This window comes from Parus major, chromosome Z (assembly GCF_001522545.3).
Source record: "Parus major isolate Abel chromosome Z, Parus_major1.1, whole genome shotgun sequence".
NCBI classification, from domain to species: domain Eukaryota; kingdom Metazoa; phylum Chordata; class Aves; order Passeriformes; family Paridae; genus Parus; species Parus major.
Window position 1 is genome coordinate 43,002,049 of NC_031799.1, and position 27,488 is coordinate 43,029,536.

The 27,488-nt window shown below is 41.8% G+C and overlaps 1 protein-coding gene across 5 annotated transcripts in view; it reads left to right on the forward strand.

Moving 5' to 3' along the window:
- Positions 1-27,488, forward strand: part of PSD3 (pleckstrin and Sec7 domain containing 3) — a 121,355-nt gene that overhangs the window by 78,996 nt on the left and 14,871 nt on the right. For all 5 annotated transcript variants that reach the window (XM_015652479.2, XM_015652480.3, XM_015652481.3 and 2 more), the window contains 6 exons: positions 4,105-4,148; positions 11,850-12,043; positions 14,426-14,496; positions 21,821-21,978; positions 22,793-22,937; positions 26,081-26,224. In XM_015652479.2, the coding sequence (XP_015507965.1) occupies positions 4,105-4,148; positions 11,850-12,043; positions 14,426-14,496; positions 21,821-21,978; positions 22,793-22,937; positions 26,081-26,224 (756 nt within the window). The remainder of the gene's footprint in view (positions 1-4,104; positions 4,149-11,849; positions 12,044-14,425; positions 14,497-21,820; positions 21,979-22,792; positions 22,938-26,080; positions 26,225-27,488) is intronic.

A 27,488-nucleotide genomic window follows, 5' to 3' on the forward strand; every position in this document is an offset into this window, starting at 1 on the left:
GTAGGTTGGGGGACAGGCATGAGAATTCACATATTTGCATCTCTAAAGAGGTCTGCTTGCTGAGGTCTCAGTGAACGTGTCTGGTAGACACACAAAGCATGTCTTGTATACAGCTGCCCAGGTTGTGCATAGTCTCTACAGTTTTCTTTCTGTTTTGTAAATACCAGCAACTTTTTGACAGGCTCTGTTTGATGGTCTGTGGGGGACACCATGTCCTTGGTCCAATGTGTGCTGTATGACTCTGGGTTGATGTTACTCTCTAAAGAAGGAAGACGATGTCTGGCTCATTGGTAAAGGTTGGGATAAACATAGCTCTCTTTCCAAAAGGCAAAAGCCTGGGACATTTATTATTCCTGCACCAATCTGGACTGCTGCTTTTGTGTGTTCTGCTCTTTGACTGCAGTGATCCCTAGAGACATGCTTAGCAGTGAAATCTCATAAAAACCTGCACAGGGCAGGTGTTAATTTTCAGAGGTTTTGACCCAATCTTGTAGGCATTTGGACCAGAGAGCAACAAATGTGTTTCCTCAAGGCAGATTTTTGCTGTTTCTAAAACTCATTCAACTAGATGAAGAAAAAAAATACTACTGAAAAACTGGGGAGGTAACTGGGGGAAGTATGCAGCCTCTTCACTTTGTATTTGAAAGTAATTTTATGGCTCAAAATGTAAGAGAATAATTTAGTAGGAAGACAAGAACAAGTCAAAGAATAAGACAGAGGCTTTGGCCAAATCATGTAAGAAATGTTCAGTGACTGTAGGAACCATATCAGCATTCGTTTGTGTACAAAAATTGTTGTAGTCTAATTCTGCTGAACTGGCAGAAGAAATATTAACTCTTTATTTTGCTTTCTTTATGCAAAGTGGTCTTAAAATCTCTTGATAGCTTTTACCTGAAAATTAAACAAGTGCCTACAAATTGCCAGAAATGCCCATCCATTCACCTTTGCCTGTTTGCCTTTGGTTCAGAGCTCCTTATACAACTTCAGAGAAGACAGGCTCTGTAGAAGTGGTGAAAACTCCAGGCTTGGAAATACTTCATCGTATTTTTTTGAAAGGCACAGTGCAGTTCAGTTAGTGCTGAGGACCTCTCTTTGCTAGCTCAGTGTCAATAGGATGAGGCATGATTATTCCTGGTGTTCATAACTGTTGTAGTGCTGTGAGAAACCTACTTTCTTGGAACACTGTGACCAAGAGTTGCTGCCTGTGTAGCATCAGCATGAGGTGAATTATGCCATAATGTTTGACCTGCTTGTTTATGGTTCAGTTAAACCAAATTTCCACAGAGCTGAATATTAAGGATCTTCAAATAAGACTTCCAGTTTCAGAAAGGAGCCAGTGGATAGATAACAGGATGAAGAGTGGGATACACTCATGGTATGGCTCATGCGAATTCAGCTGTGGCATATGCACAAGACTAATTTCAACTCTGCAGCTTCCAAATTATTTTTGGTTTGGGTCAGCATTAAGGCTATCTAAATGTTACTTTTCTGTTGAGCATTATGTCATAGCTATTATAGTATGTGATTTTCAGGCTTGTTCATACTTGATGTGCTACTTTTTGCTTATCATGTGCATCAACAGTTCTTCTACACGTTAACATATTTTGAGGCTGTGTAGGAGTTATGTGCCAGAGGGAGTAAATCTAGCTATGTATATAAGGTGAATTACAAGTGCGGATTATATGTGTGAGAATCAGGGACATTCCATATCAAAGTACTTCATTTAAGTGACCTATTTGAAGAACTCCATTAGTTTGTAGTAATACTAGGTATTAAGCATTGTGCACATCAGATCCTGGGGGAGCTGAAATAAGACATACTTATCCAACTGATATATGTACTTTCTCTCAAAAAAAACCAAACCAAAACATCCTAGCTGTCTGATACTCACCCAGTCTTAAGTCAGGTATCAGACCCTTTTCTTTGCAGGCTTGTATCAAAAACAGAACTGTTACCTTTGGTGTCAAACCTACTGGGCACCTTTCCTATGAACTGAAAGAGGAACGGTGTTAGTGGACAGCAGTCCAGTATAGTGATCTTAAAGCACAGAACTTGCTTAACATTAGTTTTCTGTTTTGTACTTAGAAACTGAATATGTTTATGTTTAGATGTGTGACTGGGAAAGCATACAGGTGTCTGTGAGGCTCAGGGTCTTTGGAGAGCTATTCTGGCAAATTTTCACAGATTAGCCTGTATGGTGAAATCTTTGAAGTCATTGACAGAAGGTCTTATTGAGTGTCAGGAATTAGGGTGAACCTTGAATTTCAAGGCCATTGTCCTGTAGCTCTTGCAAACTGTAAGTAAAGTTCAGGTTCATGATCACCTGAGGAGCTAGAATGTACCTAAGTCTATTAGAACCAGTGAGATGTATCCCAGACTTCTGAGGGAATTGGTTGATACAATTGTCAAGCCACTGTCCATGGTATTTGTAAAGCCACCCTAGTCATGAATTCACCATTGTATTGGTGAAGTCCCAGGTGACTGGGTGAGGGAAAACATGCTACACATCTTTTAAAGGGGTAGAAAGGAGAACCCTGGCAACCAGAGACTTCCCAGCCTCACCACGTGCCAGCGAACATCATAGTGCACATCCTCCTAGAAGCTGTGTTCAGGCATTTGGAGAGCAGGGAGGTGATTCAAGACAGCCAGCACAGCTTCACCAAGGACAAGTCCTGACCAACCCAGTGGCCTTGAATGACAGAGTGACCTTGTTAGTGGACAAGGGAAGGGTTGAGATGTCATTAATCTGAACTTCTGTAAGCATTTGTCAGAGTTCCTCACAACATGCCTGTCTCTAAATTGCAGAGATGGATTTTATGCATGGACTGTTAGATGGTTAAGAAAGTGGCTGTATGGTCACATTCAGAAGGTAGTGAGTGGTCAATGGCTCAATGTCCTGATAGACATCAGTGACAAATGGTGTCCCTCAGGGGTTCAGTACAGTGCTATTTAATGTCTTCATTAAAGACATGGATTAAAGGATCCGATGCACCTTTAGCAAATCTGCAGATGACACCCAGCTGAAGGATGGGCTGGCATCTAGAGTGACCTGGACAAGATAGAAAACTGGTGCATGGGAATCTCAAGAGGTTTTACAAGACCAAGTTTCAAGGTGCTGCACCTGGGTCAGAGCAACCTTTGATATCAGCACAGACTGGGGATGAACAGATTGAGAACATCCCTGCCCAGAAGGCCTTGAGGATGCTGGTGGATGAGAGGCTGGACATGATCTGAGAGCCCAGAAAGCTGATTGTATCCTGGCCTGCATCCAAAGCAGCATGGGCAGCAGTGGCGGGAGAGGATTCTGCCCCTCTGCTCTGCTTTGGTGAGACCCCACCTGGAACCCTGCATCCAGCTCTGAGGTCCCAGCACAGGAAGGACACAGACCTGCTGGAGTGAGTCCAGAACAGGGGTACCAAGGTGATTAGGTGAATAGACCACATTTCCTATTAAGTCAGGTTGAGAGAATTGGGATTGTTCAGCCTGGAAAAGAGAAAGTTTAAGAATGACCTAATTGCAGCCTTTCAGTCCCTGAAGGCAGCCTACAAGTAGTTTTTACAAGTGCATGTAAGGAAAGGACAAGGGGAAATGGCTTCAAACTGAAAGAGAACAGGTTTAGAGTATATGTTAGTAAGAAATTATTTACTGTGAGCATGGTGAGGTGCTGGAACAGGTTGCCCCGGGAAGCTGTAGATACCCATCCCTCTAAGTGCTCAAGGCCAGGTTGGATGGTACTCTGAGCAACCTAGTCTAGTGAAAGGTGTTTCTGCCCTCAGCAAGAGTGTTGGAACTAAATGGTCTTTAAGGTCCCTTCCATAGCTATTCCATGATTCTTTGTTCTTAAGAAGGTGCAAGCCAGAAACCCCAAAAACTTGCTTGAGAAAATGACTGTAATCTTAAAACTTGCTTATTATTATTATACAGTATCTTTTAATTAGGTGAAATTTCTGCTGAAGATTCTCACATTGCTATTAGCAGATATGGGACCTTCTTGATCAGAGACCACTTGCTTGCTGATACTAGCTGGGTATCTTTCCTCAACATATTAATATATGTGAAGGAGGGATGAAACAGTAATTCCATCTCATTTCTTTCCCTTTGCAGGCCCTCTACAATGCAATCAAGAATGAGAAGCTGGAATGGGCAGTGTAAGTATACTTCTGTTGTAAAATTAGAAGTTTAACAACAGTACCTGTGTAGTAACCTGTTTATATGTCCTATGTCACCATATGTGTGGGATCCAAAGCCTGTAGAAGATAGCCAGCGTACATAATGAGTTTGCTTTTTTGCTAATGAATGACCTGGCAAGACAGCCTCATCTGTTTCTCCAACAAGAGGAGTTGTTAATGATAGGAGCCAACTGTATTTGTAAGGAAAGAGGACACTTCATTTAGTAGGAAACTTCAGCCTAAAAAGAGAGAAATTAAATCCTCTGTTGTTCTATGACTGCATAAATAAAACAGAAGTTGACGTCTCCTTTATCTTTCTGTTCATTGTGTCAGAACCGCTGAATAGAAACAAACTTCTTGGATTGAGTTTCCTGCTGTTGGTTTATTGTCTTGGTTTGTCTCCTGATTAACTATGGATAACTTGACAACAACCTAATGTGAAAGATGATAAATTAGACAAAGTCTGATATCACCCTCTCCAATCCTTAGTTGCTTTTGACAGGCTAAGACTTGTTAACTATGTATATGCTGCAGACAAGAAGAAGCTTCAGTTTCATTTCAGACATCTCTTTGTGCTTAGGTTTCATGTGGTCTAGTTATGCCAGGAAAGGGTAGAAGTGTCTCCTTTTGATTTTGTCACTTCCAGAACAGTGGATTTTGGTATAGAATAGGAATACGATGTCTTTTATATATGTTAACTATACAAAGGTATTTTCCTGCATGTATTTAGATATCTGAAACCTCACCTTCTTGGGAACAATGTATGTCTGGAATGCATGGTCCTATACCTCATGTGCTAGAAGTTCTGGCAACTGTCATAGGTCTTGCAGGTTCAGTGCCTTCTGATCTTCATTGTTTTAAGTTCATGTTCTGCAAACAAATTTCTTGTCAGGGTGTGTAGCCTCACAAGGGCAGCTGGTTCCAAGTGGGATTGCTGTCCTAGTTCAGAAATGTGTTAGGTGATGTCAGAGTAGTAAAGAAGGTGTGCTATTAATGGGAATCAGCAAGAAGTGCCATCTCTGATGAGCATTAAAAGTCATGGTGGGAGACATTTTCACAGACTGTGTCTTGGACCTGGAACACGCTGTGTGAATCTTACATGTCACACCAAAGCTCTTTGCCAGACACTGTCACAGGTGCTTTAGAACCAGCAGAATCCATTATGTGACTTTCTCAATGTCAGAATTTTCCTCCAGCTCTTGCCAAGAGACCATACCGTGTCTAATACACTTGGGCAGCCTCCAGGTGGGAACTGGCTCATGACTGGCTCTGCTCCCATGAACCTCAGTCAAGGTGATTTATGAGATCTTGCTTCTGTATAAGTGGTAACTGCTTTGGCATTTACATAGTATAGTCCATGTCCTTTGTTAGGGGGGAAATTCCAAGCAGGCTGGAAGAGGGATAGTTGAGATTCTTTCTTAAATATGACTTTGCATGGATATAAATCTACCTTCTTACAGAAGAATGCTCAAAGGTGCCAATTGTCTGTTCAATCTGAGACTGACATGATAGAACTGATGTTACAGTTAATTTCTGTGATGAGAAACAAAGCTCATTCTGGGCATAGGCAGTACCTTTAGAGCCGAGAGTGCTGGCTGGAAGTGTGGGAGTGTGAAGATGTTTCTCTTCATTTTTATGGAGATGGTGCTTGGTATAAAGTAATAATCCCAAGAAGCCCTAGGGCTGCCTGAGCTTGAGGGAGGAGGCACATAACTCTCTTGCTCTACTGTTATGAGCCACAGAGAAAACTGAAAGGGAAGGAGACATGGCCAGTTTTGTTCTGATGGGACCAAAGAGAATACTCTCTCCCTTCCAAAGATTATTCCTTAGCTTCCTTGGTGCACTTGGCAGGGTAAGAAGTGGGAGTAATGCAAAGGTGAAGGTAGGACTGCAAACCCCTGTGTAAGCTCTCCCACAGTGTTGTCATTTTGAGGGAATGCCTTTCCTCCATCCAGAAATCCTTTGAGGATCTAAGACACTCTTGAGCTAAGAAAAGGTTTGAGAGCTGCTCTAGAAGTATGTTATTTAGTGGATTAATGGCTATCAGTAAATCCATACACAGGAAAGGGTAATGGTGAAACATAAGATGCCAAAAGACTGCTATCCAGCCCTTACCTTACTAGTTGTGAGCTAGGTGTGTTATCATCTTGAACAATTTGCAGTACATTTCCAGTAGAATTATAGTCTGATCCAAAGCCCACGCAAAGAAAAGGCTACCATTGACTTCAATTTTGTAATCATGAGAAGTGACACCTTAATCAGCAGATGTTCTCCAGAGACTTTCAGTAGGAGTGTTCATTTATCCTTTTTGAACAGGAAAGCATGAGTACAGCTCTGAAGAGAGAATTGCATTACAGCTCTTCTTCTGCAGTAGTGCTTGGTTCAAGTTCTCCACAAAGTTAAAAGTGAAACACATGCCATAATCTGTAAAATAAAATTATCTGACCTGGAAATTTACACTGTACTGGTGAATGTGGGATCCTGAAAGCACACTTCTGCTTCACACTGCAAGTGTGAACTGTTCTTCATGTTTGTTGTGGATAGGCTTAAATTTGAAACAAGGGAAATTTGAAATCCTTTTAAAAAGTTTTCTATCAATTTAAAGCAAGGCACAGGTTTGCCTGGATAAACTATAGAAGCACTTTCATTGGAGGTTTTTGTGAACTGGTTTTTCTGTTTGGAATGGTTCATGAGGAGGAGATCCAGCTATAGAGGCAGGTAGATAGATTGCCTGACATCCCTTTATTGTCTATAATACCATATCCCAAGGTTTTTAGGTGCTTCTCATTCTTTGGCTCTCACACTGGTTATTGTAAGCTTTAAGCTGAAAGAGGAAAATCTATTTGATTACAAAGCTGCCAGAGCTAAATATGTTTCATTTGCATGATGTCTACATGGAAATATCATCATTGTTTTTATTTGTAATACTGTGTCTGTTTACTGTTGAAGGTAATAGGAATAAAAAAAATCATAATCTGAAAACAGGTGATCTAGAATTAATATATGAACTCCCAAAGCACTGCTTACAAAATTGCTAAAGCCAAATGGCTGCATTTGCCAGTTGTGTCCCAAAAGCCTCCTCTCAGCAGAACAGTGTAGTTCTCAAGAGTATAACTTAGTTTTTAACTAGAAAATGATACACTTCTCTATCCAGAGAAGTTTACAGGGACATGGTATATTCTTTTTTTGTTTTTTCTGGACTACACCGAAAACCTACCTCCTTTCAGCCAAAAGAAATCAGGTCATTCAGATAGTGATGGTGGGAAAGAGTTGGTGCCAAATCAAACAGTGAAATGAGGATGCTGAAATCAGGATAGTTATAAAGACATCTGTGCTGAAGCTCACCTGTTTTTAGGTCAAACTGAGAAATCTCTTTCTATTATAATTAACTTTTGTCACCCAAGTTCTGGGATGTTTACTGTTTGCAACTTCTTGATTGGTTTTAGGGCAAGATCAGGTGGTTCTTTTTTTTTCTCTTCTCCCACTGGGAAAGATGCCAAAAATTCTCTCAAGTCGATTTCCTAATACGAATGCTGTTAGTTCCACAGATGCATGATAGAAAACCTGATTTTTTTTTTCCATTGCAGTATTTAAATAGATTAAATCAACCTTCTGCTGTGTCATAAAAGTTTGCTATTTGAACAAATGCAGAGATGAAGCAGAGTTTTAAAAACGAAAGGCTTGACCACATCGTTCCAGATTAATGATTTCAAAATTTTCTGAGGCAGAGCCTCAAATCAGACCACATAGAGTGTACAGAAATAATTCTATTACTGAGAGAATCAGATGGTGCTTTTCTCCCAAAAGACAGAAATGGGGCTTCCTTGTATATCTTCTTGGTAGAGACAGAAAATGCTTTTCTTCACCAAAATGGCAACATCTGGATTTTTATGTTTTTCACATCTATGTGTTTAAGAATAAGGGGCAAACTTTGTAGTTGTCAGTTATCAATGTATTTGGGAAGGAAAACATTGCTGTTTCAATCCTGTGGCTGTAAATGATAGCACAAGCAGATCCTGGCTTTGGTGTGTTGGTTCTCATGGGCAGCCAGAGGGCTGGTTACTGCTCTCTCTGCAGGTTTTTTTTCCAAAGAGACAGGCTTACAGAGGTGAAACTGAATCTCCTTGTTTTGGGAAGCCTTGCAAACATCATGTGCCATAAGCAGAGGCTTAGAGAAACTCTACAGATGGTAATCTTTTCCTCTCACCAGTACCCTGCAGAGCAGAGCAGTGACACATTCATTTCCTACGAATGGAAAGTGGGACTTAAAAGAAGTTTTGCAGCTATCAACCCTTTGCAGTCATCCGGGAGGGGTCACCAGAGGAATTGCTTCCAGAACCAGAGCAGGGAATGATCTTCTTTTGCTGATCAGGGGTGGAAAATTTTGTAAGACTTCTGCAAGCCTAACTGAACCCTCATGATGATGTTTTGCCTACTGAAGGGTGTTTTGGAACCATTGTGGGGGTTTTCCCCCTAAAGGCACAAGGATTGTTCTACTTCCTATATGAAATGGAAGAGAGGCAGTGGTCTTGCCCTTCAAAAGGACCTGAGCTATGCCTGTGTGACACCACATCCACAACTGAACATGCCTGTGCAGACCACCGCCCACTGACTCCTGCTGACATCACTGGAGGCCTTAACACTGGTGATTTTACAGCACATGATGATCTTTGAGAGCCATCTGAGGATGGGCAGGTAGTCACATTCCCAACAGTTTAGGGTTTCAAACAAAGATTAGTTTTGGTTTATGTATCCAGAGGCCCCCTGAACTTTCTGCAGTTCTTTCTTGCAAAAGTACCGTAAAGGCTTGTTAGAAGGAAGTTCAAATTGTTAAATCCCTGATAAACAGTATTTGGCACCTATCTATTCAGCCAGCTTTGGAAGATGCCTGAGGAAAAGCTATTCCTCCAAATCATCTTGCTATTTTCTTATGTTTGACCACTGTAGTAACATGGAGTATTTGAGAAAATGAGTCCCAGATCCCCTGGTTTTCATCCACTTCTTGTTTGTAATATGTCCTTCTTGCCTCTCTGTCTTCCGTCATTGCCTGTTGCAGACCTACTTGTGCACCTTGCCCTCGTGCCTATTGTCAGAGCACTCAGTTCTCAGAAATGGCTGAACCGTCTGAGTCTCAAAGATGTCCCATTTTCATGATAGAATAAAAGATCAGTTAAATGTTTGTTCAGTGTTGTCAGCAGCCATGACAGCAGATGCTATTCTGTCCTTTCCACCGCATCTTTTGAGGAATTCCTGTCCTAACATCTGCCCTAGAAGTGCTGAGTTTAAGAGCCCCCAGCTCATAGTGGTGTCCAGGGTCCCCCACAGGATTGCTCATCACACCACTGTGGCTGCTTGGTTAAGGGCACTAGTATATTCCCACAGGACAATTGAACAGTATACAGTAATTCACTCCCATAGCTCCAAAGGAGATAGCTTATTCCAAGAAAGTGTGAAGCCTTTTACTGCAGTTGGTTTCTGCTGACAAGGAGAAATCTTTTGTGTCCTTGGCTGAAATCCCAGAATTCACAAGGCACTTCTGTGTGAAAAATCAGCCTGTGTGCTTCTGCCATTTGAGAGATTTTAATCTGGATTAAGTGCCTCAGACTCATGTTGAGAGAATTTGCTTCTGGAATGGACATAAATCTAAGAAACGTAACACAAGTGGTTCAGCCTTACCAGCAGCTAGTGAGTGTAGTAGACCCATGAATGGTAGGGACAAACAAAATTGTCAGAAATGCCTTCACTTTTTCAATTGGGAGAGAGCTTCAACTAAAGTATACTTGATGAAGTCCTTACTGCTTTGACTAATAAAATTTTTTTTGTAGAACTTTCTGTGCTGTAGTGAGAAAGCACACATCAGTAGGTTAAAGATGCAAGGACTGCTCTTCCTTGCAGGAATCACGTCTTCAAGTAAAAATTTTGTTCCTCTTAATTAGGAGGACATACTATATTTCCATAATTTATATGAGGTGGTCACGGTCAAATGCTTGGGAACATTCCCTGCTACTACAGAGCTCACTAATACAGCCCCCATGTTCCTGGATTTGGTTTCTTTGTTGTCAAACCAGCCTCTTAATCTTTTACTTCCTTAGACTAAGCTATTCCCCTGAAGATCATTTCATAGAATCATAGAATCACTTTGTTTGGAATCATCTAGTTTGGAAAAGACCTGCAAGATCATCAAGTGGAACCTTTTACTGAACATCACCTTTTCAACTAGACCATGGCATCAAGTGCCGCGTCCATTTGTTGAACTTGAACACCTGCAGGGATGATGACTCCACCATCTCCTTGGGAAATTTTTTCCAATGCTTAACCACCCTTCAGTGATGAAATTTCTCCTGATGTCCAACCTGAACCTCCCCCGGCACAGCTTGAGACAGTGTCCTCTTATCCTGTCACTAGTTGCGTGGGTAAAAAGGCTAACCCCCACCTGGCTGCATCCTCCTTTCAGGTAGTTGTAGAGAGTGATAATGAGCTTCCTTTGCAGCAGAGCTGAAGATAAGATAGATTTGTTGCTGCAGCCTGCAGTTCTTGGAGGACATTTCTTTGAATGGTCATTCCCATAAGGAGCCATGGTAGCACTGTATCCCTAAAGGAGCTTCTGGATTGATACATGCCTTGCTAATCCTCACATAATACACGCCTTTGAGCATATACATGTATTTGGAAGATCTGCCTGAGCTTCCTGTCTCTGCCAGTCATCTGGGTCCAGTGAGATGAAGCAACTTGAGGTCCACCCCCAACAGGTTGGCAGTATTAGCCATCATTATGCTCAAATGATAATTTTTTTTAAAAAATCAGATGCTGGTCTCAGGAGGTGTTGCCACCACGACTTTCCAATGAAAGCCTTCATACTCCCTGACAACACCTTTCCTAGTCACCTGGAGGGGAATGTATGTGGACTTCAGAGGATGAAGGACTACTCTGTAATCTGGAATGTTCTCTGAAAACTGTTGTTCTACTCTTGTGAAGGATACCCTTTATTTTCTAGGTTGCCTTGTCCTTTTTAGCCTTTGCCTGTGACAAGCAAAATGGTATTTATTAGTCAGGCAGTCCTTGTGACTTGATTGTTGTGCCCAAGAACTATGTGGAATACATTGCCCTAATAAGTAACATTTTGAACAGCATTTTGTTTCCAAAGTAAAGATACCATAATTCACCTAGCAAAATTTTTATTTTTAAATTACTAATTTTATGCTAGTCTGCAGAGGAAAATAAAGATGTAGAGTTTTTATTATATATGTTTCATATGCTAAGTTAAGGGCTAGGCCACAGTGATCTGTAGTTTTCTAATTCTTTCCATCTACATGTGAACTCATTAACAAATTGGGGATTTTTCAGCTAAACCCAGCAGGAAAATATTTCCCATTTTAGCACTCAAATACATGGAAATAAAAATAGGCAAAGTTGGAGGACAGAACATTCTTGAAGTCTTATCTTTTGAGACAATAATGGAAACTTGGGCTTTGTTGAAAATCTGTGTCCTGTGCTGGTGAAGTAGGTGAACTGAAGCTTTGCTATGATATGTCTGTATTTTGATATATCTGTAGGTTTCTCCCTAAATATGGTACCCTATAAAGAGAGAGCTATGTTTTAATAAGAAGTGTTCAAAAATTGCTGAAATGAAACTTTGCTGGTCAGTCCATCTTTCATGCATGATTTTCACTGCTTTTTAAGGGATGAAGAAGAGAAAAAAAAATCTCACTCGGATGGTACAGATGAAAAGGATAATGGGAACCAGACAAAGGCTGTGAGTCGAATTGGCAATTCAAATAACCCATTTCTGGACATCCCTCATGACCCCAATGCTGCTGTGTATAAAACTGGATTTCTGGCTCGGAAAATCCATGCAGATATGGATGGAAAGAAAAGTGAGTAATTTTTCAATCCTAATGTGTTATTTTCTTGTTATGTCTTCACAATGCCACGTACCAATGAGCCCATGTACTTCTCAAGGCGAATAGCGCTGCTTCATTAGGGGAAATAGCAGCAATAACAGGCAACACAACAATTGGATTATCACACTCTCACGGTTAGGCCAGAATTTACAATGCTCAGTCCCATTTGCAGCAGCTTAATGCATGCGTATAAGAAGTAATGTGATACAGCAAAGCAATGTGAATTTTTTTGTGCTAAAAGAAAATTAATATAGTGGTTTACAGAATAGAAAACAATTTCAAGTGAATTACAGTAGCTGTTCTGCAGTAATTTGGTAATTCTCCTTTTCCTTATGTGACACCAGATTGTTGCAAATCTCCCCTCCCCTCAGGATCTGTCTTTAAAGAAAGGCTGCTCTTTACCTCTGTTTGGAAGATGCTATTCTCTTCCCTACTTTCCAGTCTTGGGTCACATATCCAATGAAGGGCAGCAGCTTTTGGCACCAGACAGCTTTTTACTATGAAGTTCCTCCCTGTCCCTTTCTTGTAATAATCCTGCAGCGTCTCTTACTTACGTTAATTATCTTCTTCCCTTCTTGTCTTTTACTTTTGTTGGTGATGCACTAATTATTAAGGGCTTCTGATGCACCTGTATGTTTTGTAGTTTGGATAGCTTCATTTGTTGTCTGTAGATCTTGGAAAAAGCTAGTCAGAGCATCTGTGTTTTCCCCAATCACTGTTGATGATTTCCTGCTCATGGTTCAATTGTTGGGTAAATCCCAAAGAATAAGTCTGACTTGATGATGGATTTCCAGTAACAGCCAGTCTCTGCTAGCTGGGCTAAGATGTCTGGTGTTCACATGTTTTGCTAGTCTGTTTTAGAAGGTACAGTTGGAGGTCAGTATTTTCAAAAAAGCTGATAACTGGATCCAGACAAAGGTGTCAAAATCAAGCTGACGTAATTCTTTGGGATGGCTGGATCCTCTGAATAGACTCATCTTTGTTAAACATCTTCTTATTCAACCTTAATAAGTAATTGTATCAAGTTGCCTTTATTAAATTATTTCATTAATTATAAATACCAGAATTGCTCATTATTCAGTACACTGGACACACTGGCATTCTGGAGATTACTCTTTTATGAGTAATGTAATTAAGGCCATGTTTTCAGAAGTTCCAGTACAATTTAAAATCTGTCTTTCTCAGAAAAGCTGCATTCTGGCTTTCAAGGCACAAATAAAACAAAACTTTTTCCTTTCTTTTTTGTTTGTTTGTTTGGTTGTTAGACTTTTTCATATTTTATTTTCTAATGGAGTTTTTCCAAGGCAGAGATAAGCTTGTGTGGGATTTCTAATGAAGTGATGTGCTAGAACGCTCATCTGTATTTTCCAAGGAACCTAGTTCTGAGGGCTAAAGCACTTTCGCACTTTGAGGAGAAGGATGTAACAGAGGCCAATGGCTGGAAATTGAACTGAACAAATGCCAATTAGAAATAAGGCCTGTTATGCAAGATGAGAATTACTAATCTCTGGGACAAGGGATTTTGTAACCTCTTCTTCTTCACTTTCTGTCTTCAGAACGGAACACCTTTCTGAGTGTCATGCTTTAGTTGTGTGTGTATTAATTTCAGTATAGCATCAGTGATACACTATATGGATGCTGGTCATCAGTGTGTGCTTGTGGAGGGTGAGCTTAGATGCAGACTTCTGGTCTCTGGAACTGTGACTGTACAGCCTGTACCTAATTCTCTCCCTCTGTCGCAGCTGAATTTCAGACTGAATCCTTCGGCCGTCATGCTGAGTTTACTTCCCCCCACCCCTTGTCTCTAGGAATTTATGGGCTAGATATGTTGCCTCTGTTATGTTCTTTGACCTCTAACTGACTTTCTTGTGGGATTGGGTATTTTGGTTGGAGCCCTTCTTTCTCAATGCCAACTTGGGCATGCAGCAAGGGAAATGATGCGCTAGGGAGACACTGCTTTCTGAGTGGTATCCCACTGGTTCTGAGCAGTGTCTGCCAGCTTACTGTGGCATGTAGAAAGAGTATTTTTTTCTGAAAACTGCCATGGTGCAGAGCTCAGGTGTGGCTGTGTAGGGGCAGTGTCTGCCTGTTTCAAGAGCAAAAAGACTGGATCTCTGTGGCCTGCTTTCTGCATTGCTGCTGTTCCTTTCTGATCCAGTCCAGGGTTGTCATCAGCGTTGTTGTATTACCCTCTCTAACAGCAGGTATGTGCAGGCACTATGCTAAGTTGCATTGTCCTTTGAAGAAGATACTATGAAGGAGGTTTAACGCAGGACTAATGTAGCTCTTCTGTAACCTATGCAAAGTGTAAAAATGGATCTGAGTTAAATGGGTTTTCATTTGTTTTCTTTCCAGCTCCCCGGGGAAAACGAGGCTGGAAAACCTTTTATGCTGTGCTGAAGGGAACAGTCCTGTACTTGCAGAAGGTAGGGGAAATCACTGTCTTTTGGAAACTAATTAAAGAGGGATAAAGCAGCGTGGATCCTCTTCACTCTCTCAGCGCACCTCCAGGCTCCTTTCCCTCTGATGCTCAGCATGGCTGCGCTCCCTACCCCCACCCTATTAACATACACATTCAGGCATGAATCCTTTCATTGACACCCTCTCCCTTTTCACAATTTCAAGATCAGTTCCACTGCCGGCATCCACATGTGCTCCCTGTAAGTTTCAGTATCTGCCACTGCTATCTCACACAACTGAAAAAAATAGCCAGTGTCACCTCTCAGTGTCATGCACACATTCCTCTAGGCTGCTTTTAACTTTACATTTCATATGTATGACTTCCCCTAATGTAAGATTCCCACCTTTTCACAGTATACTTTTCTGCAGTGCCTGCAAGACCAGCTGCAAAACAATTGAACAACAGCTTGGCCTTGGTAGGAATCTGAAGCTTCTGTTCCTTTGCGAAATTGAAGGATAAAAGGATGCTTTTTTCCCAATGAGCAAGAAAAGACTGGTTTCTAACAAAATGTGCTTTCTGACAGCCACATGTCTAAAAAAAAATGTTAGATGAAGCGCTTCAGGCCTTTTGTTGCAAGCTTAAATGTATTATAGTACATTTTTAACTATACTGTTAGAACATAAAATGCAACATATGACTGGGAACTGTCAAAATCAAATAAATGGCAGCAGATAAGTAGGTAGTTAAGGCTTTTTGCCCTCCAATATAGATGAAATATTCATGGAATAGATACTGCTTGTCCAGACTGTCCTATATTGCAGAAGTATGCTTCTTTGAAAGCTGTTTTACATTTTCACTCAAAAAATGATAGTTTTGTAACTATCAGGACTGCAAGTACATACTGCTATTTCCTCCTCCCCTGCTGTGGTTTTCTGAAGTTGTTGGTTGCATTGGAGCCACCCTGAATGGTATCTTCTCTTCTTGAGAAAAAAGAGTGATTTGGATCAGATTATTATAGCATGAGGTTTACAAGGTGAATGCTTAGGGTGCAGTACCTTTTTGAAGGTACTGAAATCCTGAAACAGACAAAACAATCTGCAGTCAGGATAGAATATTTGGGCTGAAAGTTGGATGTGATATACTCAGAGCCAGTGCAAGAGACTAAAATCAAGTGTGCTGAATCCCAAATCTTTTTGCTGGGAGCAAGTTCAGGTTTTACTAAAATGCCTTCATGGCAGGCTTGTACTTGCCCTTTTCTGACTGAAGTGGATTCATCTGCTTCAGTTTCTGAAATAAGTAATCTTTAATGTTCACCTGAAAAGACAGCATGGTTCTCTGAGAAATAAGAAGGCTCCTTTTTTGTATGGCAGTACATAATTTCTTATTTGATATTCAAGGGAAAGAACGGAGGATACTGCCTATTTTAGCACCTTAGTTAAATATTTTTATTAATATTGTTGGCATATTAGTGTAAAATACTTTCTGTTTAATAAATGTAGAGATGCTGATGTAGCATGCAAATTTTCTACAGAATGCTGCCCTCCCCCCTGTTGCCCTCCATGCTTTCAGGAGCAGGCAGTAATCTCACATAGGACGGCATCTTTGCAGAGTGAAATGCATTGTTGGAATTTTTGTTCTTATTTGCTTGTTATTTGTGTATTTTTCACTTGTCAGAGCACTTGAATTCAGTGATTACAGGGCAGTACTCTGCAGAGCTGCTTTCTCTCCATTTGCATGGGAGCCATCCACTGCCTTGAAGCCATCTTACTGTAGCAGAGTGACAAGCAAGGCTTTTGTTATCGTGCTGTGAGAGGTTGACATAAGGGTGTGATGGGAAGTAACTCATTCCAAGAGTGACGGAGCAGCTGTGAGCCTCCCCAGGGTACCTCTGGCCCCTGCTCAGCCACATGCCGCAGCTGTGATAAAGCCTGTGATTTCAGCTTTAGAAGGTCCACCAGGGCTTTCCTTCAGCACTCAAATAAACTTCACTCTTTTAGGGATGTAGTTTCATAGAAGCTGAAGGTGCCAGAATTAAAAAATACTCAGCTAGGTCAAGTAGTTATAGGAAAGGTTGCTGAGCTGCTGTTTCCTTCTGTAATATACTAGGGACTGAAATTATTCTAATTTTAGTAAGTACCAAAGCATTTTAGCACAGCTTGATTTCTTTGCAGAAGTGCATTGTTCTGGCAACAGTCCTTGTCAAAGGATTTCCTTTTCTCAATTCACCTTCTCTCCTGATTATAGAGTGCAGTAGGGCAGAGTGCATTCACATCCACATCCTCTTTCTCTCATTCTCTGTATAATTTTTGGAAATTACATCTGTGATGGTGGTTTCATTGCAATGAGCGCTATTCAAGCAGGATAGAGAGAAATCTCACTGTACATGTGCTGTCTACACACAAACACATGTACAGACTTCTGCAGTATTGGTTTCTGTGTTCATCTGTAACTCAGCTGTTCCCTCAAGACAGTATTGTAATGTAAATATTAATTGTTCATAGCAGCTGTGATTCCCCCAGTGAACAGTGTGATCCCAGTTCTGCTTTCACTCTATTTGTATTCCTGCTCTCCTTGTTTTGCTGTCAAAGTCCATGTATGAGAGTGTTTTGTAAATGGTGGTCACTTGGGATTTACTGAGGACTTTTTCTGGGCAGGCTTGTCTTCCTGCCTACCTTTTTTTTCTGTTGGAGTTGTTCCAGTGCTAATTCCTGTGGTTCATATTGTTTTGTTCTTAAATGAGTGATTTAGGAGAGATGGTTTATGAATTAATGGGCACAGAGAGCACCACAGGAGCTCAGTGGAAATGTTCACAATTAGCTAACTAAACATGCCTGCAGAGTATTATATATAAAATAAGAAGTTTGACATGTTTGGGATGTTGGCTGAGTCTCTGGGCATCCTCAGGCCAAGGTTAATTTCCTGCCCTCTGTTCATAGCAAAAGGAAATTGCAAAGTAGGAGCTTGACAGAATGTCTGTTCACTAGACTGACATGGGATGTGATGTGCATACACAAGAAAAGCTTATAAGGAGAGGACATAAGGTTGACCTCGCTTCCTTGTTAGAAATTGCTTCTGGGCAAACAGTGCAGGACATAAACCTTCGTGTTTTGTTTGGACTCCTCTGTGAGGTTTGCAACATCTTTGCTCTTTGATGTGGTACTTGATAATGTTGCAGGCTTCAGGTATTTTTATATAAATTTTCTCAAATTTCCTCCATTAAAATTTTTTAAAAAAATAAATAGGGAAAGGCCAGACTGATGTAAAATATTTGATCGTGAGACTTTCTGGAAGAGAATTTTGCAGCTGTCACATGCAGCTGCATGGAGATATCCATCCATGGTACAGTGACTGATAAGAAAAGACAAATGTCATTCTCTGGTTTACCAAAAACGTATTTAGAAATATGCTGACTCTAGGTCATCAGGATGTGTGCCATTCTCTAGGAGTTTGAGAAAGATGAATTCAGCATGCCATTGCATTGTATGCAGCATTCACATCAGCCTTCAGCTGACAGACAGATCAGTTCCTCTCTGGCTCCATATATATTTCTTGCCACTGTCTAGGTCTAACTTTAGAGAACTGCCTTCCATTTCAGCTCAACCTGCACACTGACACCAGCACCATCATAGCACATGCTGTCCTTGATGGCTTAGACAAAAATGGATGTTCCTACTTCCTCAGAATTCCCTACCAATCTAAAAGAGTTGAAGGACTTGGAGAAGGAATTTTGACAGCACATTTGTGTCCTTACATCTTTCTCTGAGGCTGGCAAACTACGTGGAGACATTTCTGGTATGCTGATCAGTGCCTTTGGAGAAGCTGGCAGAGCCCCAGCTGTCAAGGTAGATTGCAGGCAATTGATCTGGTAGGATTAGCAAGGATTACCATGAATGCTCTCTGTTGGAAAGAAAGGGGATATCAACCAGGGCTGCTTCTGGGACTACCCAAATGTGGACTTCTTCTGAAACAGGTTTAGTCACCAGAGAGGGTTGTAGACATTGGATGCAACTCGCAGAGGAAGCTAGGAGGCAGCAAGCTAAGTGATAGCTGACACCATCTCTAGGCAGTAATACGAGGTAAAATAGATTATCATGTGTCTGAGGCCTAAATTAATTTCCTGGTGTGGTGGGTTTTAGCTCTAGCTAAAATCACCGGAGTACTTACTCGTTTTTTACTGTCAGATATGGATTAGGGGAAGGACAAAACAGGCTTAAAACCTAAAATGAATAAAAAAAGTTTATTAACAGGACTACAAGAATAAGAAACCAGAATAAAACCTCCAGAAACCTTTTCTCCCCCCACCCAACCTTTCTTTTCCTAACTGACAATGTAGAGACAAACCTGGGATGGTAAAGCAGTACCAGCTATACAGTAGTCTTTTCATCAGTCTTTGTAGGGAGAGGAGTTTTTTCTTGTCATTCCATGGAGACTTCTCCACAAGAAACAGTTTTCTCATGGCTTTTCATTTCTATAACTGGCAGTTGCCTGGGCACAAACTCTGCCATCATATACCTCCCTCCCATTTTCACACCACTCATGGGTGTGCTCATGGGCCATGAACTCATGGGGTATTATCTTAAGGATGAGTTATTCCAAGTCAAAAGTTCTCTTCATCTGTCTCTGTGATCATCTCTGAGAAAAGAGGTTTTCTTCTCTCTCTGGAGACAAAGGGTCTTCATCAGCTCTCATCTCTCTTTCTGTTCAAGCATCTCATGGGATCACAGCTACTCCAAAGTCTGCTTGGCTTCATGAATGGATACCTTTGCTCAGATCTACAGTTTGAATACTTCATTCCCCCAATACTCTTTCATGAATTAAAGGAGTTATTTTCAGAACATTATTGTCCATCTCCATGGCCCTACCAAAAGAATATTTCTGCATATTAGAGCATCTCCTCATTCTCCTTCCATCTGAGGCATGACTCTTTCTTTTACTGACCTTGATGTTTCATGATGTCTCCTTATGATCGCTCTTGTCCTTTTCTCTCCTTGGAGAGATTAAAGTCTGCAGGTCTCATCTGTGTAGTGAAGGGGTTAAGTCTGGCCCAAGCCACAGCAGTTATTCATGGTATCGGATTTCAGCAGGCCAGGACAGGGTGGAGAGGTGTGGGCAAGTGTCAGCAGCGGTGGCCTGGCCCAGCCTAGGGCTGGGGGCCCCCCTGGGAAGGGCTTTGGTCCCCCCGCTGGGATGGGACCCGGAGGGTTTCCCGGGAGGGGCCACAGCAGAGCCCGGCCCAGCCTGGGGGAGGCCCCGCAGTCTCCATCCCCTGCCCGGGAGCCGCTGAGATCCGAGCCCAGGCCGCACAGGCCACGGGGGAGCAGGGCCAGCCGCACCAGAGCTCTGATACCTTTCAAGGCCAGAAAGAAAGGGACAAGAAGTTCCCGGGCTTGGGTTTTTAAAAGGTGGTATTCACAAAGGTGAATACTATTCAAAGGTGGTGCAAAGTGCTGTCAGTTCTCAGAAGAAGAGAAGCAGAGTTTCTTCTCAATCAGAGAAGAAATTCCCAGCAGTCTCTTTCAGAGAAATCACTTCTGTGGGTGTTTCCCACTTTTCTTCCTAAATGCCAGACTACCACACCTGGCTCTGAGGTTTTCCTTCCCAGTTTTTATGGACAGTGGAGCCACTCATTTCCCCCAAAACTATCACAAAATAAATCAGCTTGTGAACCCTTAAAGGAAGGGGTGTGACCTGAGGCCTTGCCTCATTCATCTTCAGGACACAGACCAAGTCTCCTGTGCCAGACTTCCTTGAAAAAGGTTTAAAGAATGCCCTAAGTGGGCATAGGCAAAATCCTTCAAGATAGATGCCTCCAAATCTTGCTGAGTCTCAAATTATGAGACAGGGAGGACACTTGGCTTTGCTGAAAGCCTTTGAAACTCAGCCTTTGAAAATCTCTTATGCCACAGATCTTTAGGTGGGAGGCTGCCTTTTGGTCACCTGTATAGTAATGCTCCGTGTTTCTGCGGGGCCTGCCAGACCCATGGTGGGTTGTGCCCTTGTCTAGCTCCAGATGGACATTGTGGGGTGGCAGGACTGCTGGGTAGCTGCCTCTTCTCAGTGTCTGAGGAGCAATGTCGCATATTGTGGGCCTGCACTAGCAGGACCTCCATCAGAAAGGATGAGACATAGCAGAGGAATAAGATGTTTTCTCCCACCTTCTAAGAGGTGGTTACCACACCTGGTGACTCTCTATCCAGTGAAACTCAACCTGGAGAGCCCCAGTCCAGCCTGGTGGTAAGCTCAGATACCTTTGACAGTGGTGTAGATTCCTCTGGCTGCAGTCGTGTTTGGTGTAATGCCAGAGAAATTCTGTAAAGAATTCATGCACATTAACCAGGTCATCTCTCAAGTGGGTGCCTCCCTGGATGTTGAAGCTAGTGCTGTCCCTGCACACGCTCTGCGTCCTGCACTGTGTTTCCTGCTAAACCTCATCTCGTAAATTGTGTTCAAGTGCAGGATCAATAGTTACCATGCCTGCAGGGAGTTATTTCACTGCTTTGCAGCCGTCACACTTGGTGCATATTCCAGGTGAGACTGATTTCTTTGATATACTAAGGGGGAGAAATCTGGAGTCAATTACAGACTGCTTTGGCCTGCCCTTTAGAAACAAAGTGATGCAGCCTTGCTAGCAAATAATTTTTCTTTCAGAAAGCTCCTGGCTTTCCCAAGCCATGTGGGCTTTGGACGGAACTTGTGGCTCCATTATACCCTTGTCCAGCTTCTGTCTCTCAGATCAAAGACTGTGTCCAGGCTGATGCTTGCAAAACAAGAATCCCTGTTTTTGTCATCTAGTGCTAGAAGTGGTGCTGTTACTGTGTCGGAAACCCAGATAGAGGTGTGCTTGCCGTTTGTAGACCCTCATCAGAGAGATTTAAAGGAGTTTGCTGTAGCTTGTTTTGTATACACTGGTAAGGAGGCTTCTGCACTCTGTGAGGGCTTGTCTAGGAGCAGCTACAAAGGTAATGGGTTGAGAAAATTAAAATCAGGCAGTAGAGGCTGAGAATGCAAGTAGATGAGCAGTGGAGGTGGGGAGCTGATTATGAAGGATTCTTGAAATGAAGACAAATAATCCACAGCTGTTGTCATAGTCAAATACTTCCTGCTTACATCTCTTCCTGTCAAGCACGTAGTGGAACTACTTCTCTCCCTTGGAAAGACATCAAAACAGAGAAAGGAAGAGAAAGGAAAACATGTTAAAGGTAGTGGAAACCACAAGTGTGCGAGTCAGGTTGCACTTAGTTCATATAATCTATTACTATTTCTGAACTCTGGTTTTTCCCTAGGCTAAGGAAAAAAGGAATAGCACATGCAGAAATAAAAGGCTGTTTTCCCCCTGCTGTCTCCTGCAGGATGAATATAAGCCAGAAAAGGCTTTGTCAGAGGAAGATCTGAAGAATGCGGTTAGTGTGCACCATGCACTGGCATCCAAGGCAACAGACTATGAGAAGAAGCCCAATGTCCTCAAGCTTAAAACAGCAGATTGGAGAGTCCTGCTTTTCCAAGCCCAGTAAGTGCTCTCCTCGTGCCACTCATTGAGGAAAGAAGGCAGTGCTGAAGGAGCAGTAAATTCCCACCTGGACAGGTTAAAACAGAGACTTAAGAGTTTCAATCTGTTTATTTGGTCAGAAATAAGATTAAGTAGTGATGCGATTAGAGTGCACATGTAGTGCATGAGAAAGAAACATCAGCTTTTAATCTAGCTGAGAGAGGCATAACAAGATGGAGCAGCTAGAAGCTGAAGCTCCAGGAAATTAAATTTGGAAACAAAGCACAAACTTATAAAAGTCAGGGTGATTAATCATTGAAGCAAATGACCAAAGGCAGTCTTGGATTGTCTGTCTCGTGATGTCATCAGGTCCTAGCCGAATGTCTTTCTAGAAGATATACTGTGGTTAGAAACAAAGTTACTACCTAAAATAAGAATTGGGTAGTAATTGGATTAAGTTTTTCATGCTGTGATATCCAGACAGAGCAGATGACCTACCTTTCGTTTCTGAGGCCTTTTCTACTGAGATTGATGTGAAACTTCCTAGAGATCTGTGTTGTCCAGCGCAACTGAGACCTTAGGACATACATCTGAATCATAGCATTAGTTGGCTCTGCCACCTGTGTTATTTGGATTGGATTAGGAAAACATGTGAAGTACGGACCTAACCACAAGCCAGCCTGTGACTGAGTGCTTGCAAATATAGGCAGGAAGATGGAGCAGGCTCTAAGACTTGTCCAGTTCTGGTTATTCTGACTTACAGATGCTGTAGAAGGGCTGGAAAGAGGTAGAAGAGGCTGAGTCAACAAGTGCTTAATATGTGTTGCTTCCTCAGGAGCCAAGAAGAAATGCAGATCTGGATCAACAAGATTAACTGTGTGGCTGCTGTCTTCTCTGCACCACCCTTTCCAGCAGCCATTGGCTCTCAGAAGAAGTTCAGTCGCCCACTCCTGCCAGCCACCACAACAAAGCTATCTCAGGTGAGACATTTTGATACAGAGGGTAGGTGATGATTTCTTTTTCTGTCTGGACACTGGGTGATGGTCCATGTCACTGTTTTATAGCTGTTGCCACTAGCAGTTCTAGGAGGAGAAGGCTTGCATAGTAAATCTCTGCTCATTTCCTTACGCAAGATTTGAAGTGGGGGGAGAAAAGAAACAGAATCAAATACACTTGGTTTATGTTTTTGAAGAAAATAGTACTAGATAAAAAATTTTCTTCTTTTAATTGTGGCCCTGCAAAGGACTTTTCAAATACTAATTGATTGGGGTTTTTTGAATTTGGGTGTTCCTGAAAACCACACATTTCAGAAGAAGTAGACATATTTCTGACCTTTGGCTTATTGAATTGCTAAAAGATGAAAGCTGATGCATCAGACAAGCATCAATTATATTTCTCCCACTAGATTTTCCAGACTCAATTTATCAGCTCAGATATTTCTTGGATAATATATATATATAAGTATATATATATATAAACTGTGTCATACGTTAATGTCTTCAGTCTCCCTTGTGATCACACAAGCTTTTAGCATCCCATGGCAGGGAGTTTCACAGCTCTACTTCTTCTTGCACAAACGCACATATTTCTGCATGTCTCAGACTGGCTGTGTGAAATGCTTGTGCTCATAGCTTATATACTTCGGGACATGCAATGCCTGCCTGGAATTCCTCCTGCTTTGGCAGGAATATGATACTGATTGTGTTGATCAGATTGACAGAATGACAGAGGTTATATTTCATGACATCTTCCTGTACCTTTTGAAGTGATCTGCCCATGCTGGATTGCTTCTTAAATACATTTGTTGTTTTTTTTAAAACCATCTTCATAGCTTAGCAACTATCCTTAGAAACCACTGTCTCAAAGTCTGTTTCTCTAAGGGTGTGGATTTTTTTCTTGGTTGCCCCTACTTTTTCTCTCTCCATGAAAGTAGCCTTTCTTCTTACAATGTGATCACTAACTTACCATCTTCTGCTCTGGGTTAAAGTTTAAAGCATGTCATGTAAAAAATAATACTAACTTGTCTCATCCTTGCAGTTTTATTTTTTGCTCATGCATATCTTTTTAAAAATACAGTATGGGGCTTCCATAATTTACCCCCATCACCAAAGTAAGTTATTTTACTCATTTTTTGTTCTGTGTGATTGTTCCATTTAGCACGTTATTTTCTAGTCTCATTGTTTCCATTTAATCTGGAAAGGGAAAAGATAGATCACAACCCTATGGTTTGTATCTTGGAGAAGGAGAGACACAAAAAGTGAAATAAGATAAGCTGTTTTAGACAAGCAGAAGAATGTTAAGTGTTCAAAGTAGATAAATTCAAAGGCAAGCAGAAACATGTCTACTTTCATCTGTCAATGTGGAAAAGCTGCCAGCAGGCTGTTTCTCATTTGGCAGACAAAAAAAAATACAAATTGTCAAATCCTTGTGGTTGATGTTTAGGATTTTATGGGATGAATCATGATGGACACTACTTCTTCAAAGGGTCTGTTCCTGGTCAGCCAGAAGTTGGGGTGCAGTGAGGACCTAACATGGGTAAGGAAGAGGTTGGATATGATGACAGGTTGTGCAAGATCATTGTACCAGATTTTTTTTTCAAAAGCAGAGCAGTGTCTAATCTTGGTTAGTCCAACCAAAGAAGGATGTGACAAAGCTATATATAAAGGAAGAACTAATCTAGAAAAGATCTACTAGGGTGTTGGATTTTTTTTTTTTTTTTTTTTTTTTCTGAGAATGCACAGCACACAGAAAAGCTCCAAAACTGGTGCCCCGAAAATGACAAGTGCTGTATTAATAGCTGCTCAAAGCCCTCCTGTCATCAGGCTGTAGAGCTCACTACCACAGGTTGTCCCTAGGACCAGGGAATCAACTTAATGTAAGAGTGATTGGGCACTAATAAGAGAGCAGGCACATTTAGGGTAGTAACTAACAGCAACAAGAATTTTTTGGCAATCAAGTGGTTTCAGCCCTACAATGTTTAGGCGGAGGCAGATTATCCCACATGTTTCTTTCTTCCGTTCTCCTGCAAGAGGGTTGAAACACAAGATTAACTGGGGCTTAGCTATGATTGTCTGTAGAAGTTTTCCCCCTTTCTGCTGTTTTCTGCAGCTCCAGCTCAGCGAGCCAAGAGGCTCAGTACCCAGTGTGACTCAGTGCAGTGCAGGCATGTCTGAGCTAGGTTTGAAGCTGTGGGCTTCATCTGAGCTGTGGGCTGCACTCAGAACCACACCACTGAGGGACAACACTGGCAGCTGTTCCCTCCTCTGAGGCAAGGTGCCTACACAGGGGCTGACCTGGGTACTGCCTCTTGGCTAGTTCACCAGTATCTGCATGATCATGTGTCTCTTTTGGTCTTACCTAATTCAAACATAATTTCAGATCCAAGCCTAGAAATGGACAGAAGGCCATCCTGCAGGAGATGGAAACCTTCTGAGATGAGGGAAGGTTAGCTTGACAGATGGACTGGAGGAAGTGAGTGGGCCTGGGATTATGATAAAGGAAATTGCCTAGAAAGTGGGAGTAGCAGCTCCTCACTTTCTCCAGCTGCACAGTGGGAAAAAAGCTTAGCAAAATGGTATACTTTTGGGGGACTGGACAGGCCTTCTTCTTCTGAATGCATTATATTGTTCTAAACAAATAGAAACCATACACCAGAGAGCTTTTGGCAGTGCAGAAATAGAAGGAGGGGCCCTGACTCCATGTCTTTTCTGTCCTGGAAAGAACGCCTTTTACATTGCTAAGACCTCAGGCAGGGTTTTCTGCCTGTCTCATTCTGCCCTTGGTTTGTCTGCATACACAACAGTCTTAATTAATTTACCAAAAAATGTATTAGAGCAAAAGTGTCGTGTTGTCAGTCATGTTGCTCGACAGCAAGCTGCTTCTGTTGCTCACAGCAAGGCAATGGATGACAGGTTTGCTCTCCTTCTCACTGGCATCTGCTAGCTGCTGAGTTTTTCAGCAAGCTTGGCCACTTTGAGTGCCTTTGAGAGAGCTGTTGGTGGCAGCACTCTGGGATGATAGAAAAGGAAACGATGAGGTATTATGGTACAGGAACCTCTCTATTTTAATTTGCTTATTGGATATTTTAGATTCTGTCACTTAAGTGCCTAATGTGTTTCTGAAGGATGAACAGCTGAAGTCCCATGAAGCTAAGCTGAAGCAGATCTCCACTGAGCTTGCTGAACATCGCTCCTATCCTCCTGACAAGAAGCTCAAAGGCAAGGAAGTAGATGATTACAAACTGAAGGATCACTATCTGGAATTTGAGGTATATATGGGAAACATTATTACTTCCTGGGTATGGATGGTCTTATATTTGGGGTACAGTCCTGAAGTTCTGCATTTTTCACTTCAGTTCCCTAGGAAGTGTGTTCTTGCTAGACAGAAAAGTCACAGCAGTTGCAGATGCTGGGATATGGCTCTTCTTTCTGATGAGAACTTTTTTAGCTGTGAATTTAGCTCCTAGTCTGTATCATGGAGGATAAAAAAAAAGACTCCTGTCCTTCCTGATGTATCTGTGTGAAGAGATTTTAAGATCTTCATGTACAAAGTATGTTGCCTGGTGTTGGAACCTCAGTCTCTAGAGAATTACTGCATTCTGCAGAAATGAAGATCATGGTAATTGTCTTCCACTAGTAGGTTCTGAAGGAACTGCTATGCTGAAGTTATAGTCATAGTCGTAGGCATGCCTCCCTTGTCAAAGGCATTTGTATATCACTGAGATGGATGTCAGGATGAGAAGGAAGATGGTAGAATTAAAGATACAAAGATCACAGGGTTGAGTGATGCAACTTGGGCAGGTGCATTAGGAGATTGTTTTGAGTATCTGACTATTAGCTTTTATCTGTGATGGTGTCTGCCACAATTTATGTGGGAATGAATTGCCAGCCCAGCAGATGTCTGGTATTTCTTACAACTACACCTTTGAGCTTTTTTCCCTCAGGACTGCAAGTCAATGTTGCCTTGGGTCTAGTAGGATCCTACTCTAAATAGGCACTGCCTGGCAAGGAAAACACATAGTCTGAAAAAGAGGAAGAGCAGATAAGACAGATGAGACCACCAGAGCTGATGCTGGAGGCAGCATAGCACAAGCCTTCAGAACTGAAATAAGCCTTGTGCCCCATGCTATCAGTTTCTGTTAGAGGGACTCTTTTTACTCCTGAACTTATTGCATACTTTTGCTTTTACAGAGGGTTGTAACCACTGTGTTGAGTTTCACTTTGCTGTAGCAAAGGCAATCACCATGGCTTTATAAAGGAGGAATAATAACCTGACTAACGTGGTAGTCTTTTATGATGTGATGTTTGATGTGATGCATGAGGGGAGAGCAGTGGATGTTGTTTGTTCTTCACTTTGACAAGAATTCTGACATTGTCTCCTCTAATGTGCTCGTGGTCAAGCTGATGAAGTGGATTGGAAAATTCACAATAAGGTGATTTGGCTGAACAGTTGAGATCAAGGGGTTGTGATCAGTGCCACAGTGTCAGTTTTGAACAGAGTACTCAGATGTACAGAGTAAGTCACACACTTTC